Raw genomic sequence first — 20,438 nt, 5'->3', positions numbered from 1 at the left:
AAAACTTACTGCCAGATTCTGGAAGATCAATTCTTCAAACTGTGGTACAAAGAGGATGTGGTGCTGGTCCTTCAAGAGTCACTCTCAACTTATCTGTCCATAAAGCCTATAAAAAATAGTCTTCATGTATTTCACAACACTTCAGAATGTTATTCTTATTAAGTAGGGGTCATTTTTTTGGATTTTTTTTAGGGATGCACGATATATCGGCCACCATATCGGTATCGGCCGATAAATGCTCATTTTTTTCTGTTATCGGTATCGGCCTGATAAGAAAATTTGGCCGATATCTTAAAGCCGATAAATAATGCATTATTTCCTTCAGAGACACTTCAGATGTGCGCTGTTCGTTTGCAGCCTTTTGTGCAATTGTACGTTGTAATATTGTGTTTATTTGATGTATATCTGATTTATCTCATATAGAATGCGTTTGGTTAAGTTAAAAGAGCGCTTCAGTTTACCGGTGATCGTCTTTAGCTCAGCGCACGCAGCTCAAACAGCAGTGCACAACATTAATAACTATGATTGGGAATGTTGTGTATATAACATTCTAATGAGAACATTATTATAATAAAACGTTGTGCATTCTTTGGGTTTAGTTGCTGTGTTTCAGCGCGTTGTTATGGGAAGAGCGCATCCACAACAGGATCACACATTCTGACTATAGCATGCAATAACTGCGTCATTTTGTACATATATAAGTTGTAATATTATGTTTATGTTGTATTAATATTAATCTCAGGATGCATTTCCTTGAGTTAAATAAGCTGCCAGCAAAACGCTTCAGTTTACCGTGTTCATTCAGCTCTTCAGCTTCAGCACGCGCAGCTCAACGGCTGCTGTTTAAAATAGTGGTATTAATTTGTTACTTTTTCAAAATCATTGATATATTATTAATAACAACAACCACTTGTATTTTTCTCTTATTATTTTCATCAACAATATGGTTTAGTAATTAAAATCATTTAATTATTGTCCGTGCAGAGGCTATTCCGTTTTATTGATCTATGGCGCATTCATTTTGATTCTTTACACGTGTAATGATGTCCAGTGACTTGTTTGCATTATTTATGCATTATTTTATTTATTTGTAAGACTTTTTTATGACTAAATTTGGTAATGGGAGAGTAAAATTATTTTTTAAACGTACACCGTTCAAACTAGGCTGCTTATGTTGAAGTGTTTGGGATGTGGCTTTTAATGATGAGACCTTTTTTGTAATCAGGCTCTCAGAAAGTATATAACAATTTGGATATAGATTTATCGGCCAACATATCGGTTATCGGCTTTCAAAAATAAAGAATAATCGGTTATCGGTATCGGCCAAAATTTTCATATCGGTGCATCCCTAAATATAACCCTGTCAGATTATTCCCATATAAGAAAATACAGTCTTGGTTTATTTGAGGGGTATCTCTTATATGATATCTCTTATCATGAGAGGACCAAAGTTGGAAAGAAAATCCAGTAGGCTTCATCCATCCTGTGCATTTAGCACTTACCAGGATGAATACTCAGCAGACCGAATTTTTACTGGCCAGCCACTGACAATTTTTCAACGCAGGAAAAACCCTAAACAACAGCACAATCCCTCCCTCTTCCTCAATTTCCACATGCATCCGTTTATATTTACATCCATAACTAATTACAGTTTCTGTTGTTGTATTTCATACATATGAGAGCATAAATGCTCAATGACAGCTATGTGAATACTGTTTTTTATGCCGATATGTCAGTACGGCAAAAATATGCTAGCATCTGTCTTCCCACCTGACCAAAGAAGGGAAAGTTCTTAGGAAGCACTTGACATCACACATTCCTTACATTCCCCAAACAGAGTGAGGAGTATGCCGTACCATCTCTGCTCTTGTTGAAGAACGGCTCCTCCAATAACAGGAAGCTGCAAATCGGTCAAAACACATTGTGGGCCGCAGTGGGCTTTCCATGCAGTGTACTCAAACAATAGCCCAATGATGGTACTATGGTAGCAAAAAACACAAAGTACCACTAACAGAACCAGACCAAAAAGCAAGCCTATTTTCATCCCTGTTCTCCTTGAGGAACAATTACAGGCAGAATAGAAATAGAATAGCATTGTCTCAAGTTTACTAATCATATTGGTTTGGGAAATGCCAACATAACAGCTATGTTTCCAAGTAAGATCTCGATGATGTTTGTGTACTCACCACCGATGGCGTTACACCTGGACGTGATCTCCCACAGCACCAGGGCCATGGAGTAGACATCGGTTTGCTTGAATGACTCGATGTTCTCAAGGTTGATCCTTGATTCCAGCACTTCTGGAGCCATGTACCTGGCTGTACCCACCTGAGAATCAGATACAAAGGACACTTTATATACATTTTATATTGTATATTTCTGAATGTCATGACTACGTGAACACAGCATTTAGTAATACATTTATTTTTCTACTTTTATCAGTTATATTATTGCTTATTATTACCCATTATAAATATATTATTATTTTTCCGTAATCTGAAAATATTATAACTATGTAATAATTATTATTATGATTATAACTACAATTTTTATTTATGTATTTATTATTATGAAAAAAAATAATAATCTAACTTGTAAAAAATAATTCTTATGATTGTCATGACAACACAAATATAGTATTATTATTATCATCATCTAAACCAGTGGTCGCCAACCCGTCGATCTTTATCACTGTCCCAGTAGATCCCGAAAATAACAGTAAAATATGTACAAAAATGCATTACATTTCTGGGGTTATATTAATGTATCACTAAAGGGAACTGTCTTGAGAAAAGTTTTGATGGCAATGGCATTTTCTTCGTATAAAGTGTAGCTCTGCTTTGTTTACAGCAGTAACCAAGAAAAAACGCTATATTGCGATTGGTTCATAAGCAGTGTTGCCAAGTCTGCGGTTTTCCCGTGGAATTGGGCTACTTTAACACTGTTGCCGCGGGTTGTTGTTCATGTCCGCGGGTTGAAGCGACCCCAATAACGTGATATTTAGCCCCTGGAATGTGAATTTTACTGGAAGATCCTCACCGGAAAATGTGTATTTTACACCCGGAATGCGATTTTTACAGGGGTAACCCCCTCGAAACGCGATTGGACTAGTTTTACTGTGAAAACCTGGCAACCCTGTTCATAAGTGCCACCTGCTGTCAGAGAGTGCGTCTCATTCAGACCTGCTGTTTTTGTTTCATGCAGATGTTTTATGTAGCAAATAAATAAATAACACCTAAAGTCAGACCATTCTGTTTTTGTTTTAAATCCTGAAATTAATCTAAATCAAATCAAAAACAACTGCCCGTGCAGATCATGATTAAAATGCAGTGGTTGCCTCTAATTTCAAATGGCTAGATATTTTTGTTTAAAGCCAGTTTGTTTGTTATAAAGCAAATAGCCAATAAATAAATTTGCTTAAAAATCTGTATCAGTATCAGCCAATTTGCTAGTTTAAAAAAGAAAGAAAGAAAGAAAAAAAAAAAATCTGAATTCTGAATCAGCTATGATCAGCGCATCACTAATTAAAATACTAAGTAAAAGGCCTCAAATTTGAAGTACAATCTGGGATGTCTTTTTCTATCAATTCTTCAATAGGTAGATCTTGTCTTTCATAAAGGCCGAGGTCAGGGATCTTGGGCCTAAAAAGGTTGGTGAACACTGATCTAAACTATAACTAATATTTATTAATTACTATAATTATGACATCACAATTATTTATTTATTAATAATAAAAAATGAATAATAATATAACATAAAAATTAATTCTTATGATCGTCATGACAACACAAATATATTGTTATTACTCAATCTAATTTATTATTTTAGAACTTAATAAACTAATTATTTCAATTATATGTAGTGACAACAGAAATATATAATTTTTATTATTATTATTATTATTAATAATAATAATAATAATAATAATAAGTTCATATTATTATTATTATTGGTTTTATTAATGTTGTTGTTGTTGTTTTGAGGGTACCAAGCTATTTTCATGTCTTTTTTATTCCTTTAAATTCAAAACACTTCAGCTCACTTCATTACTTGACGTCACTTTAAAAGTACAAAAGGTCACACCAATGAATCAACAAATTAAACGTTACATTAAACTTAATGTAAACATTAAACGTAACTTTAGCATTGAAGTTTAAACTCCCTTTGAACTCTTTTTGGGGTCACTGTCTGGGACCAACTGAATGTTGACATACATCAAAGCACTCTGGGTATGCAGAGTCAGGTGATTGTTAGCTAGTTTATTACTGATTCACTCCTTGCCTTTGTCTTTTCATTTTCTGCCCGTGAATCATAAATCTGAGCAGACAGTTTGAACAAAGGGCACACGTACATAAAACACACATCTGCACATGGTGAGATGCCTGAGGGGACTTTCCCTGCAAGTTATGACTTGATGTACCTGCCACTGTAAATCTGCACAATTTTAGGTATGGAACACGCCAACGCTTCACTTGACACTTACCAAGCAATAGGAGCAAGTGAATCTAGGTAGTCTTGTGCTGCACTGGGGTTGATGGAAAGTTTCAGTTAAGCTTCAGGGGATAGACTCCATTAAAGAATCTGATTTAAAACAATACAATAAAATAAAATGTATTTTTAAAGCCTAAGGTTTAATCAACCAACAGTGCAACAGTGACTGGTCTATTCCCATTCATTCATAGGGATTTTAAATAAAAACTAATGGTACAATTTAAAATGACTGATTTTTAGTCATTTGCTGCAAGTATAACAACATATTTTAAAATATTTGCTAAATTTAAATTATATATATATACTGTATATAGTATATATATATATATATATATACACACACACACTGCCGTTCAAAAGTTTGGGATCAGTAATATTTCTAATGTTTTTCAAGCAGCACAACTGTTTCCAGCACTGATAATAAATCAGCATATTAGAATGATTTCTGAAGGATCATGCGACACTGAAGACTGGAGTAATGATGCTGGAAATTCAGCTTTGCATATAAAGTATATTAAAATAGAAACTATAAAAATTAAAATAGAATTATTTTAAATTGCAACAACATTTCACCAAATAACAGGGTTTTTTCTGTATTTTTGATCAAATAAATACAGCCTTGATGAGCACAAGAAACTTCGATAAAAAATATTAAAAATCTTACTGATCCCAAACTTTTGAACTGCAGTATACACACACATATATATATACATACATACATACATACATACATTATATATATATGTGTATATACAGTATGTGTATATACAGTATGTGTATATACATATATATACACACATATATATATATATGTGTATACTACCGTTCAAAAGTTTGAAGAAGCCTGTCTAAATTAAATCATTCACAATGTTTCATGAGAGTGGACGTTTGCTGCTGATCTCTTTCATTCTGATGTGTTTGCCGATTGGTGGATCTTAAGTTAAAATGAACTTCATGGTAGAAAAGTCTTGAAATAAATTATACAAATCAATTGATTTCTCAGTAGAGAGAAAATATCCGACTTTAAGAAATCTGAGTGATGCACTCTATTGCATGCTAGCACATTTACATTGAATCTGAAGAAAATTTATTTATATTCTATACATGCATTTACACTTCTGGTCAAAATAATTTTTGGAATAATTTTAATTTTTTTATGTTTTTGAGTAATGGCTACTGAAAATTCAACAGGAATAAATTACATTTGAAAATATATTCAAAAATAAAACAGTTATTTTGAATTTGTAATAATATTTCACAATATTGCTATTTTTACTGTATTTATCATCAAATAAACGCAGCCTTAGTGAGGGAATTCTTTCAGAAACATAAAAAAAAGGTGTTTGATCGATAATGTATGAGCTGTCTGTTAGGTGCATTTAGACTGTCTGTCTTTATACAGCTATGAAGATGAAATATTGTTGCATGACCCACCTGTCCACTGTTGGCCAAGTCATCCACTGACAGAGAGTTGTCAAGGCGGAGGCCAAGTCCAAAGTCACAGAGGCAACAAGTGAGGTCATTCTTCACCAGGATGTTTGAGCTCTTCAGATCTCGGTGGACTATGGGCACTTTGGGCCGCCCACAAGGGGTGTGGTCACTATGCAAATGAGCCACACCCTGGGCCAGCGAGCCCCCGAGCAGCCGAAGGTCCTCCCAGCTGATGAGGTGTCGAGTGAGGTACTCCTGCAGGTTCCCGCGTGGATGATAGGCGGTGATCAGCCAGTACTGTTTCTCCACCTTCCTCTCCTCAGCCGTCAGGAAGTGTAGGATGTTCTCGTGCTTCAGATCGATGTCCGAGAAAATGTCCTTTTCATTCTTCCAGGAAGCGTACTCTTCGTAGGGGAAGATCTTCACCGCCACCGTCTCGAACTGTTCCGAGGGGCTTTGTCTCAGCTTGGCTTTGAACACCTCTGCGAAGCGGCCCTTGCCCACCTGAAGGTCCAGCTCGATGGGCAGAGGTTCTGTGTTGTGGTTGAGGTTGTTGGCGTGCGTGGAGCTGCTGTCGGAGCGGTCGTCGTCCATCATGATGGCACAGGCGTCGCTACAGTCCAGCGGCCCTTTGGGGCCCTTGCGTTTGGACGGCTTCTTGGTCTCCCACTCATTGAGTTTGCGGCGACGATACATGCGGTACCAGTAGAAGGAGGCGATGACCAGCAAAGTCAGAACCAGGAGGGGCAACAAACTGACCAGGATCACCAACACCACCTGGTTATTTGTGGGGTCTGGGCCAAATTGTTATGAAATTACAATAAATGTATTAAAATAATAAACAACTAATTCTAAACTAAATCTAATTTGACTAAACGTGATCACTGGGAACATTTGAAAATGTAAGTAAATAAATTCATAACATTTTATTTATTTGATTTACAAATTTTTAAATTCATTTAAAAATAATTTATTAAAATAATAGTCTTTTTTATTAAACAATTATTATAAGACTAATTAACAATTTATAAAAATAATTACAATATATTATTATTATTATCATCATGTTGATCAAATTCAATTAGCTAAACAATATAGTACTACAGGGAACATTTATAAAAAAAAAAATGTAAATAAATTCATAACATTTTATTTAACTTAGAAACATAATTAATAAAAAACGATTTAAAATAACAAAAAAAATAATTTTAGACAAATTATAAGATTAATTAACTTATTGCAATATCTACACCCCATAAAAAAGTATTAAAACTTTGCATTTTATAATTTAAAAGATCTCTCTGCATCATGCCATGTATATATATTTTTTTTAATTAAATGTGATGTTATGCAATCTAGTCAAAGGTAGTGATGCTTAGTGTCCTCGAGCAAAGTATACTGTAAGTCACTTTGGGTGGAAGGATCTATCAATTGACTACTCAGCAGAGAAGTCCAGAATTGAGAGCCATTTGAAATAGCAGCCATCTAGTTACCTAGTACCCAGGTTGCCTGAACTCTAATCCTTAACCCAGTTTGTGAGCAGACAGTTTTTCCTGCCACACCAGGGAGCTTGAGCAAATCTCGCACAGTGAGAGTCTGTTCTGTGACTTCATCTTTCAAGGCAAAGTTTACACTGCTACGATGTGCGCCTGCCAACCTGAGGACTGGCTTGGAAGCCCTAACAACACTGCAGGTTCAATCCAGAGACAAAGTGAGAGCTGCCAACTACGTGGGAAGAGAGTGGAGTCAGTGTTTCGTCTGTCTGCATCCTTCCATCAAACACACAGACACGCCTTATCATTGAGACACAGACATAAAAAGAACAGAAATGGATACACGACACTGGGAGAGGAAAACCGTCAATAAATGCCAATGCGTTTGGCAGACAGAACAGTCAGCAAACACATGCAAAAAGCATAGACGTGTGGTGCAGAGGGAACACTCAACCCTTCACATACAGCGGCAGAAACCTTTTCTCGAGCCAAACAACCAATATAAACACACATGAAATCACAGCGCCTTTTCCAGCCACATAAAACAGGATGCCAGCCACACTGCTGTGGTCCATGACATTATCAGCTAATAAGAGGCACTTTTCTGCAGGCTCTACTGTTAAACGCATCACTGTACATCTGTGCCAGGGTCTTAACAAGAATCAAGTGGATTTCGCATTCCAAAGCCTCTGACTCACAAGTTAATCTATTAAAACTGAATTGCTTCTCACGACCAATAGACATGTTTCTCATTAGTGCATTAGCGAACACCACTATTACTACTACCATTGCTCACACGTACTGGAAAAGGATTCATTAAGAATGCAGAATTTATCTGTACCATATTGAGTTTTTAATTTTAGAGTGTTGGTCGATATTGGATATTTAATTAATTCCTGCCTATGTGTACATGACCTTTGCCTTCCTGTAGCTCAAACAGTAAAGTATGGTGCTAGCAACGGCAATGCGTGAATTTAAAAGATGTGTAGTTTGAATGCAGTGCAAGTCACTGTGTATCTACCAAATGCATAAAAAAAGTATTGAGTGGTCTGATGAAGAGCCATATGGCTTGAATCATCACTGTTGGTGAGAGATTTCAATAAAAAAATTGTCTATTTATGAGTTTTTGTGTGGAAGCCCGTTTGCGCCACGTGATACAAACTCGCAATTCAGAGAAATTAAGTAAAAACTGCGTGATATAAACTCACAATTGTGAGTTATAAAGTCAGTATTGTGTGAAATAAAGTTTTTGCAGAATTGCAAAATAAAAACTCACAATTGTGACATCTTTTTACGGAATTGCGCGTTTATGTCAAGCAATTCTGACTTAATAACATCGGAATTGTGTGTTATAAAGTAAGAACTGTGAGATATAAATTTGTCTTTTCCCCCCCACAGAATTGGACTTTATAACTCGCAATTGAGAGTTTATATCTCACAATTCTGAGAAAAAGTCAGATTTGTGAGATATAAACTCGGAATTGCGAGAAAAAAAGGGAGTTTTTGCGATCTTTTATCTATTTTATCATACTATTATTCTGACTTTATTTCTTGCAATTGCGAGTTTATATACTGCTATTCTGACTTTATAACTAGCAACTGAGTTTATATCACACAATTGCAGAATTGCGAGAAAAAAGTCAGAATTGTGAAATAAAAACTTTATTCAGTGGCAGAAACGGGCTTCCATATTGGTGTCAGCGTTTTCCTTTTTATTTATTTATTTTTTTGCTTGTTGGATGTGTGCACTTTTTGTCACATTTTTTACAATAAATCCGCTTTTCATGTTGTACTTTAAAATGTTTGAATGACTAAATTCCCTTGTGGCATATAAATGACTGATTTTAGTTTGTAGTGTTTGTTTTTTTTACTCAATTTTACTTAATTTTTGTTTTCAACTATTTACGTTTTTTAAGAATTTATTATTATTTTTCTTACATTTTTAATCATGGCACTCATAAAAAGCAATTTCTCACCAAAAACGTCAAAAGCTTTCCATGACTTTTCCAGTTCTCAGAACATGACGTTTCACATATTCTTTAAGTTTACCAATGTAGACAGGCCAATTCTCTCCACCCTCTTGCGTACTAATGATCAATGGCAAACAAGCCAAGACCTGCTTTCATTTGCTGGCTGGGCACATTGTGTACCTGCTTTACTTTTGAAAATGTCAGAATTCAAAGTGAGGATTCTAATATGTACGTTACTGCCTTTTGTATCCCTGTCTTGATGCAAGTTTAGAGTACGCAGGAGTACTGCCAGACTCAGATTGGTAACATGCTCTACATGAGAAACACAGACCTATTACTGTTTGTTTGTTATGGCTACGACTTTGTTTTATAGCATGGCTCATACCACAAACAAGTCTGACTTTTCTTTTTTTCCCCTCTCACTAACACCGTTTTGGTCTGTTGTTGGCTTTCTCGGTGTGACTCAGACCTTTTAACTATCTGCTCTATAACCGGGGGCCAAGATTCCTTAGCATGTGAGTGTGGAAGTGTGTGCGAGCCAGCATATATACGTGCAGGTTAGGGTTGGGTTGAAAGTAAAGTCTGCACAGATCCTCAGTCTGCTCTCTTCCTCCTTTTCCTTTATGTTCTTCTTTCCATCAAAATGACCTATGATAAAAGATCAACTGAGTAGAAACATATTGCCAGATTGGAAATATTCCAGTGAGACACAGACACATGCTGCTGCTTATTTGTCCTGTAAGGCAAATGGCCTGGATTGTCATCCTGGGAAAGAATAATGAATACTTTCCACAAGATCTGAGAAAGAATATTTTGGCATCTATCATTTTTGTGTGACAATAAGATGATGACACTGATATGTCAAAATAAGCACGGCGTATGGGTAACCACCAATGTTGGGGTTAAACACGTAAAAAAAAATTCAGGGGCAAAGCAGCTAAATTTTTAAAGGGGTCATATGATGCGATTTAAATTTTTCCTTTCTCTTTGGAGTGTTACAAGCTCTTGGTGCATAAAGAAGATCCGTAAAGATGCAAAGACTAAAGTCTCAAATCCAAAGAGATATTCTTTATAAAAGTTAAGAGACAGCACACCTACCTAAAACGGCTCGTTCTAACACGCCCCCACATACCTACGTCACGATCTGGGAAGATTTGCATAACGCCGCCCAAATGTTCACGCAAAGATAGAAGGCGTAACTTTTATTTGTTGAAATAAAACTTGTGAATAATCATGCACAATAAGAAAATAAATGTATAAAGACCACAAGTACTGTCATGCTGACTTTAAACAATTTTATTATATACCACAAAATATGTACTGTTTAATTTTTTTAAATAACTGATTTTCTATAACAGTTTAAATTATTATAAATAACAAGTTTAAAAATTGAGAATTTTTCAAAAACTTAATATTCCATTGTATGATATACTGTTATATATCACAGTTTGTGAGTCCTGTATAAATACACTTATGTCATATTAAAACACGGTGTAGTCTATACGTCACTGAGTTCCAAAAAAAAGTACAGTACGTTTAAAATGGTTAGTTACTTTTTTATAATGAGTAATGCAATTACACGTTATAGAAACTAGTGGTGGGAGAAAAAAAATCGATCCATCGATGCATCGCGATTCTCTCTCCAACGATTCTGGATCGATTCTGAGCTTAGTTTATAACCAGATGCGCGATGACGCTGCGTTTGCTTTAGAAACACCCGTATTCTGCTTGCTTCCAATTCCTCACACATACACACCACTCGAACCTTCCGTAAAATGATCTTTCATAAAGTTCGGAAAGGTTGAAGCGGATTACAAGGACATTCGTGGGCTTCATTGCATCGGATGCGCTGTGAGAGACGCGCACTTTGTTTGATGTTACACTTGGAAGTGTGCGGTCTTGGCCGTTGGTATTTTCCTTACAAATGCTCTACGAAGTCATCATTTATGTGGTTTGGAATGCAGTGAACTTATATATTTAAAATATGAACCTCACTAACAGAAGGCTGCTTTTAATTTCAAATGCTGATGCGCACTTTGTTTGTGAAGACTGCTCGCGCATGCGTGGTTTAATGCACTTGCATCTCAAAATGGTTTTATGATGCAAAATTAATGTAAACACAGCCAGTTACGTCTTAAAAGAACACTCCACTATTTTTGAAAATAGGCTTATTTTCCAACTCCCCTAGAGTTAAACAGTTGAGTCTTACTGTTTTCGAATCCATTCAGCCGATCTCCGGGTCTGGCGGTAGCACTTTTAGCTGTAGCTTAACATAGATCATTGAATCTGATTAGACCGTTAGCATCTCGCTCAAAAATGACCAAAGAATTTCTATATTTTTCCTATTTAAAACTTGACTCTTCTGTAGTTACATCGTGTACTAAGACCGACGGAAAATGAAAAGTTGCGATTTTCTAGGTCGATATGGCTAGGAACTATACTCTCATTCCGGCGTAATAATCAAGGAACTTTGCTGCCATACCCTGAGCGCAGCAGGCACAATGATATTACACAGTGCCTGAAAATAGGCTTATTGGAAGTTACCTAGCTGGGGACTATTTTCAGGCGCTGCATAATATCATTGCGCCTGCTGCAATGATAGTACACGATGTAACTACAGAAGAGACAAGTTTTAAATAGGAAAAATATAGAAATTCTTTGGTCATTTTTGAGCGAGATGCTAACGGTCTAATCAGATTCAATGATCTATGCTAAGCTACAGCTAAAAGTGCTACCGCCAGACCCGGAGATCGGCTGAATGGATTAAAAAACGGTAAAACTCAACTGTTTAACTCTAGGGGAGTTGGAAAATGAGCCTATTTTCAAAAATAGTGGAGTGTTCCTTTAAGGGATTAAATGGACAGAACAAACCACATTATTACTTATATTTCAAAAGAGATTCTGTGCATGAATGCAGCTTAATAGATGTCTATGCTGTCTATGACGTCATAGTAAAAAACAACAGTAAAGATGAAGAAACATCACTCACAGTTCTTGAATGGAAAACGTTCAGATAATCTTAAATACTGAAAGTACTCTTTGTTTGTTGTTTGTAATATGTTTCTATGCTCCTCTTTATTATTTGCTACTTGCTTGTATGTTTTGAAGCTATTTTAGTGTAAAATTCTTAACATACAACAGTTTTAATTATTTTTTTCAATTTGTGATTATTTTAAAAAGTACTTAATTACTTATGTAAGGATATGTAAATGTAAGGATTTTAAGATTCTCAAGTTGGTAAACTAATTAATGAATTGGAATCTGATCGGATTGTGAGGTGACTAAAGATCCCACCCCTAATAAAAACATTCACTAACACTGCCAACCACAGTTGCAGAAATAACACAGTGCATGCAAACAGGAAATCTGATAAAACGAAGCTACAGCAATAACCTAGCTGAGTGTGAAGTTTGTCCATTTTACTACTGTGCTGGTACTGTATATAAATGGTTTCATGTTGTGATAAAACCACAACATGCTTCCAGGACCTCTAAAACAAGACGCCTCCAAGGTTCCATATTCACTTCATGTTCCTTCCGATTGAGCCAATCACGTTTACAAGTAGAAAAACAGAAAAGCATGTGTGCAAACCACAATGAAAGTGCAACATGCTCTTTCTGACAAGCTTTATGAGTTGCTTATTAGAAACAAATGTACTTTTGCTGGAGCGCTCAGGCAATAAAGGCCATCACTGTGAAGAGAGTAGCAGCAAATGTGGCTGCTTCAATCAGTGACATCAATCTGTCTTCATATCTCATCATCATCCCATTTCAGAGCCAAATTTAAACAAACCGTAGAACATCATGTTACAAAATCATTTTCATTAAAGCGTTAACCATTTCCTTGGTTTGTTTTCTCACTCGGTGGCTGCTTACTGAAATGTTTGCACAAACTCCATTTTGAAGAACAGCACTAATAATCTGCAGGCGAATTACATATATGTGACCCTGGACCACAAAACCAGTCTTAAGTTGCTGGGGTATATTTGTAGCATAAGTCAAAAATACATTGTATGGGTCAAAATTATAGATTTTTCTTTTATGCCAAAAATCATTAGGATATCAAGTAAAGATCATGTTCCATGAAGATATTTTGTAAATTTCCTACCGTAAATATATCAAAATGTAATTGTTGATTAGTAATATGCATTTCTAAGGACTTCATTTGGCGATTTTCTCAATATTTAGATTTTTTTTGCACCCTCAAATTCCAGATATTCAAATAGTTGCATCTTGACCAAATATTGTCCTATCCTAACAAACCATACAATCAATGGAAAGCTTATTTATTCAGATGATGTATAAATCTAAATTGTGAAAAATTTACATTTAAGACTGGTTTTATGGTCCAGGGTCACATATTTCGGCAGAAACTGCATTTTTTTCTGGTACTGTATACTAATGACAGTAATCCGCGGTTAACCACAGCTTCTCCATTTCCCTTTTTCTAGATGAAACCCCATTCATTTGTCTGTAGCTTCGTTTAAAAGGCATAATGACGTTTTTATGCAGACAGACTGTTTCTGATGCAGCATTCACATATGCAAACACCATAATGCCTCTAAATGTGGAACTGAAATCTTGCAGGAATAACCTACTGGATGAAGACTGTGGATTGACCAATACCAATTCATTTTAATAACTTGTTCATCAATGACGACCAATAACTATATGTTATAGTTATCGGTGTGTATGTGTATATACTCAAATCAATGTTTTGAGAGAAGTAGCTGTGTAATAAGTGAGAAAGTACATCCAATCGGTTGCTATAGCAAAAAAATTAAAAAAAATTATATATACATATATATATATATATATACACATACACACACACACACACACACATAACTGGAAGAATATATCATATGATAATATTTATATATTTTTTAACTTGAATTATATAAAATAAATATATAAAATATATTGAAATATATTATTAATAATTGACCACTGTATACACACATACACACACACACACACATAACTGGAAGAATATATCATATGATAATATTTATATATTTTTTAACTTGAATTATATAAAATAAATATATAAAATATATTGAAATATATTATTAATAATTGAATAAGTTTAAGTATTAAAATATAATTAAATATCCGCCTTTAAAAAAATGTATAAGACAATATGGCAGTACTGAGACTAAAAATGAAAAGACAATGAAAAGGCACTCTCTGAAGAACATATAAGACACCCTTATGAAGTACATTCAAGGGCAGTTCTCTAAATATCTTGAAAAATATACCATTTTACCTTCAGTACACAAAGGCACCTTTAGTTTTCACAGAGTATTTCCACCTAAAAGTCCACCTAGGCCAAAAGTAGCAGAAGCTTGCCTTTCTGTTTATTCGATTCAGCAAAAAATATGTGTGAAATTGCTATACAACAAAGCCCTGCTGCGCAGTACATAATTATGAGCTGGTGTGTACACCCTGCAGCTGCCATAATGAAGTCCAAAGAAACGGCGGCGTCTCCAGCCGAATACAGAATAGGGAGCTTATCGCTGGAACTAGCAGGCTCTCAGCCACAGCTAATGTCATAAAAATGTTATGGTCCGGGAAAACAATGCCTAGTATTTCTGGAGAAATATGCCATGGAACTGTTCCAATAAGTAAACATGGACTTCCTGCAATACTTCCCCACTCTGGCAGGGAATGAGGCCTCCTTCACCAGATGGAATTACAGCCTCCCTCAACTGTTTCCTACATAGCAAAAACTACAGGCATTAAACACCTGCTCAAACATCATCTTTCGCAACATAAATCCGCAATTTAACAATGATAGAATCTTCATTAGCTTACGATAAATGTGTTTATGTACTGAAAGAAGGAAGCACACTCTCCTCAGGATACCCCACACCTCAGAAATCCCCGCATACTGTTTTAGGTTTTATAATACAATGTGGATATTCCTTGTTTAAAAATGAAAGTGGCTCTTTAAAGCATACGAAACATGCAATAAACTTTCCAAATAGTGGTAAATAAGGTTATTTTAGTGAATGCCTAGTGCACACAGCTGTTTTGCCATGTGGTTGTGATGTCTCTGCTTCAAGCTACACAGACAGGAAACCACGTCTGAGATCCTCAGCCGTCCACACAACCAAAGCCAATAGAAAGTCTGCCTGAGACAGCACAGCCCGGTCAGCAACAATGCAGCTGCTTTAGAACGTTACGACAACCTGAGCTCACATACCACTTTAAGCTTTATATTCTATTTTATTTCAGCTTTATTTCAGTTAACAAAAACTGTTTTTAATAGTTTTTGTTTTAGTAAACAATTAAAACACTGCTTGGCATATAAATGGTGTTTGCACCCATTTCATTTTCATAATCTACTGTATTTCAGAATGAAACGTGATGTTCAAAAAGAAAAATTGTAGGGCAGGGCTTGATTTTATCCATCTGGAATTGATTGGATTGTGAAAAGTGGGTGTTACCAGAATGATTGGAAGAGAAAGGGTTTAAAATAATAATTGCAAATCATTTTTTTTTAGGTCAGTCAATAAAGGAGTAATTTTTGAATCAAAGCAGCTATTTTGATGAAAAATTCTAACATGAAATATGATAGTTTTAGTTGGAATAAACCTGCCAAATAATTGCGCACAATAAGACAAGAAACATGCATAAAGAAAAGCAAATCGGGTCATGCTGACTTTAAATAATTTCATTATGCTGTCATCTACCAATAAATATATAGTCATCAGCACTTTTAATGTTTTGTCATGTTTAAATGCATTCAGCAGTTTTCCCTTAAAAATCAGCCGAGAAAACATGATTCCGCAGATTCCATCTGGGCCTGTCAGCTGGATCAACCTGAAGTACCTTGCTCAAGGACACAATGGTTTGAATCTACAAATTTCAGTCACTATCTTAAAGCACTACTACCAAATAGGGAGGACACACAAAGTTAGAAAGAAGAAGGAATGAAGAGGGAAACTAACGGAGTGTGAACATCAGCATGTCGTTACACTCCTCGGCGTTGCAGGAGCAGATGTGGAATGGGCCTCTGTTTGACATCCTCTTTTTCATTTCGCACTTGGTGTTGTTGTAGTTCTCCACCATGATGCCGTAGAGGGGCTCGGAGGGTTTGTGGCACAACGTCTCGATCGTGTTGTTGTCATCACTCTTCCTCCTGATGTCATCAAGAGGACACAAGTATAACCACATACACTGTGATTACAGGGATTATGATATCAAATGACAGTTGTTTTGTCAATATAAAAAACAATTCAATTGTTATTTTACATTCTCAGTTGACTTTGACAATAAAAAATAAATGGCATGTCCCTTTGTTGCTATATCAGTAAACATAATAAGCACTTACAAGATACAGCCATGACTTGTTGCTAAATTTAACTGCGCTTTTTCCATAACTGAAGACAACATGAAATTACATCATTTTCATTTCAGAGCAAAACTTGATAGTATTTACTGGTATTTAATTGGATTATGAAGTGTTAGACCTTTGGATAATATTATTTCTTCTCCTCACCACTTGGCCTTGCTTATGTAAGCAGAAAAGAAAAGTTCTCTCAGAAGTGCTGAAAGTTCTCACACTTTGATTAAAACCACCACTTTTTTCTTTAGAACAATATGTACTGAGACAAAGCATATTTATTAAGGGCCAATTTTCATTTCGTGTCATTTTAGCTGCAAGCTGCGAACAAGATTCATTTTTTGACTGTTGTGCAAAGCAGATGTTTTACACTTGCATACAACAGATGTTTTACACTTCATAAAAAGTTGTGGAAGAATATGACTTGAACAGTGACATACCAGATAGCTACACAGATTTCATCAGCATCGGCGCAGATGGATGTGATGCTGCAGTTGCTTTCACAGATGCCGGTGCCTTTACAGTTGGACGCCTCCACGTCACAGAACTTACACAGTTGAGGAAGCCGAATTGGATTATATAAAGGATGTATTCCATCTAGGATAAAACAGAAACAAGGTCATCTATTAAAACAATTTACCCTTTTATTCAACATTTCTGATCCAATGTTGCATCTACTGCCCTTGAGTAGTGTCCTAAGGGACCATAAAAGAGTGCGAGATGAAATGCTGGCTGCTTCTGTTATCAGATATACACTCTGCTCGCTCTTTTATCTGCTTTTCAATGCCCTGTTTGAACGTGCCTTCGTCTCCAGCTCCCTTGTCAGGTTCCTAAGACTCTGACCTAAATGCACTGATGCGATCAAGCAAACACCAGTACAGAGACACCAAACGGCGTCAAACTCCTGTCTCTGATAGTACAGACTGACATCAGGACCTCAGATCAGTGGAAAAGCTATACTACTGCCACTGGTTTAGTCTGTAATTCTAGACACCCAAAATGTGAGTTCAAGAACACACAAGGGGTTACTAGCTTGGTGTTGCAAGAGTCATTTCTACACGTGTATGGTTTTTCAATTTCAGCGAGTCTGTATTTGGCCAATCCATAAGAAGTTGTTAAACTGTATTATGTAATTTGTTAGTTTAGCTGCTCTTTGGAGTACCACACACCTCCTACACTTTCCTGTGATAAAAGGCCACCTTGGCTCTCTGGGACTGAAAGGGGCACCGGTCATTCAAACACACTGAAAGACTTAGAAGTCAAACCCAGAGCAAAGCCCAAATAATATTTAAACACATTAATCACATTGCAAACTAATTAAAAGTGCACAGTACTGTTTTACTTCTCTAATGGAAAGATTTAAGGGGGCTCATTGAGAAAAAAGTGCATTCACAACAGTGTTGTTATTGTTAACTAAAACTTAAAAAAAAAGGTTGTGTTAATTGAAATAAAAAAAAAGAAGATAAAATATGCAAAATACATGAAAAACAGAAATGGCCAACTAACTGAAGTAAGTTAAAGTTGAAGTATCAGAATTACTAAAACTTAAAAATAAAGCTAAACGGAAAGATTAAAAATATAAAACTGACAAAAGCCCATAAAATTACTAAAAATAAATTGGAAACTGAAAATATGAAAATAAAAGCTAATTAAAAATATAAATAAATACTATAACAATAAATAATACTAAAATAAAACTTATTCACACAGTGATTACACTATATATCAGTAGAATATCGGTTATCAGCCAAGATTTATTTTTATTTATCATATAAGTCAGTATTGCATATTTAATTCTGAATGCTTATGTTTCATACTGTAAACTATAATGTTGTGATGTATATTCACTTGTAGCAAGGTTGTGTTAACTGAAATAAAAAAAAGAAGATAAAATATGCAAAATACATGAAAAACAGAAATGGCCAACTAACTGAAGTAAGTTAAAGTTGAAGTATCAGAATTACTAAAACTTAAAAATAAAGCTAAACGGAAAGATTAAAAATATAAAACTGACAAAAGCCCATAAAATTACTAAAAATTAATTGGAAACTGAAAATATGAAAATAAAAGCTAATTAAAAATATAAATAAATACTATAACAATAAATAATACTAAAATAAAACTTATTCACACAGTGATTACACTATATATCAGTAGAATATCGGTTATCAGCCAAGATTTATTTTTATTTATCATATAAGTCAGTATTGCATATTTAATTCTGAATGCTTATGTTTCATACTGTAAACTATAATGTTGTGATGTATATTCACTTGTAGCATTTAAATGATTTTTTTTTTGTTTGTCATTTATTTTGAAATTAAATAGTATATGATTTTTAAATCAGACATGAAAATAATGATCAGCTTATCTGTATCAGGCTAAATTTAATATTATTGCATCCCTAGTTTGAATTGCTGGAAAGCATCCAATTGAGATGTGAACGCCACTCTCTGCTCTCCCATTGGTTGTTGCCATATTTACATTTAAAGTTTGACTCCTCTTCAATGGTCTGTTGTCATTCATATTGCCTCAAATTTCCAACTTTCATTGAAAATTAATAATGCCACTTACAAATCACTGTCAGTTGTGAACGCCTCTTAAGCTTGAAACCGGAGTCACTTGCAATTCAGTCCAGCAGGACTAATTCCACATGTTCAGGTCTCAATGATGAGAATCGCTTCTGACACAGAATAGGCAGTACCATAACATGCTAGAGAGACAATCACAAGACCTCTGACCACCATTTCCCCCAAAGGACGGAACAGGTGACCCGACCAAGGAAGGAAGCACAGATAGGGCGGATGTGTGGCTTTCCTTCCACAGACAGAATAACAACCAACACACTTCTACTGAAGAAACAACCAACCAATCACTACAAAAGCTCATCTTTGCACATATTCAGCGTTGGTTAAAGGTCATCACAGTTTTATAGCATAATAGGTTTGTTTTGACCGCATACTGCAAATAAAACCCACAAACACCATGCCATCTTGTCTTAAGATCAATCCACTGTCATTTTTTGGCTGCTTTAGCTCTGTTTTTCGAGCTGAGCAGATAAGCAAGACTATGTGCCCTTTAGTCTCTGGTTCACTGGAGTGAGCCAAGAGGGGATTGTGTCGGACACGAGGATACGAAGACAAATACGGTCAAATCAGATGCAGCCATTTTGAGGTTATGTGCCCCCTCTTCTCATCCCGAGATAGCTATTTTTGAGTTCTTGGCGCAGAGGCCCAGAGAGGCTTCGGTAAACATTCACAACCTTCATCCACTAGCCTGGGTCTCACATGGCTTCAAGGGCCTACAAAGGAGCTTTTTTACTCCGTAAGAACTGCTCACTGACTTTTTATCTACGGCCCGGCCTGACTGGATAACATTATATACTGCAGAGCCATTGCCATTACAGTATTCACGAAATTATTAAATTTGAACCTGAAGGATGTTTTTTTTTTTTAAAGGGTTAGTTCACCCAAAACATTTTTTATTCTGTCCTTAATTACTCACCCTCATGTTGTTCCAAACTTGTAAGACCTTCGTTCATCTTCGGAACACAAATTAAGATACTTTTGGTCAAATCTGAGAACTCTCTGACCCTGCGTAAACAGCAATGCAACTGCAATGTTCCCAGGTCCAGAAACGTAGTAAGGACATCGGTAAAAAAGTCCATGTGACATCAGTGGGTAAACGCTATCTTTTGAAAGCT

At 35.6% G+C, this 20,438-nt stretch overlaps 1 protein-coding gene across 3 annotated transcripts in view; it reads right to left on the bottom strand.

Annotated features, from left to right (window-relative positions):
- Positions 1–20,438, bottom strand: part of LOC107600517 (TGF-beta receptor type-2-like) — a 36,266-nt gene that overhangs the window by 12,266 nt on the left and 3,562 nt on the right. For 2 of the 3 annotated variants that reach the window (XR_001610814.1, XM_016292451.1), the window contains exons 2-5: positions 17,176–17,332; positions 16,339–16,531; positions 5,926–6,726; positions 2,187–2,328 (exon numbers count right to left, since the gene is read on the bottom strand). Coding sequence is in view for 2 of the 3 variants with exons in the window: in XM_016292451.1 (XP_016147937.1) it covers positions 2,187–2,328; positions 5,926–6,726; positions 16,339–16,531; positions 17,176–17,332 (1,293 nt within the window). In the remaining variant the exon portion in view is untranslated. The remainder of the gene's footprint in view (positions 1–2,186; positions 2,329–5,925; positions 6,727–16,338; positions 16,532–17,175; positions 17,333–20,438) is intronic. The other variant, XM_016292452.1, reaches the window with a different exon arrangement.

Source organism: Sinocyclocheilus grahami, unplaced genomic scaffold (genome assembly GCF_001515645.1).
Source record: "Sinocyclocheilus grahami isolate Dianchi unplaced genomic scaffold, SAMN03320097.WGS_v1.1 scaffold285.1, whole genome shotgun sequence".
NCBI lineage: Eukaryota > Metazoa > Chordata > Actinopteri > Cypriniformes > Cyprinidae > Sinocyclocheilus > Sinocyclocheilus grahami.
This window is presented reverse-complemented; position numbering and strand designations above follow the sequence as displayed.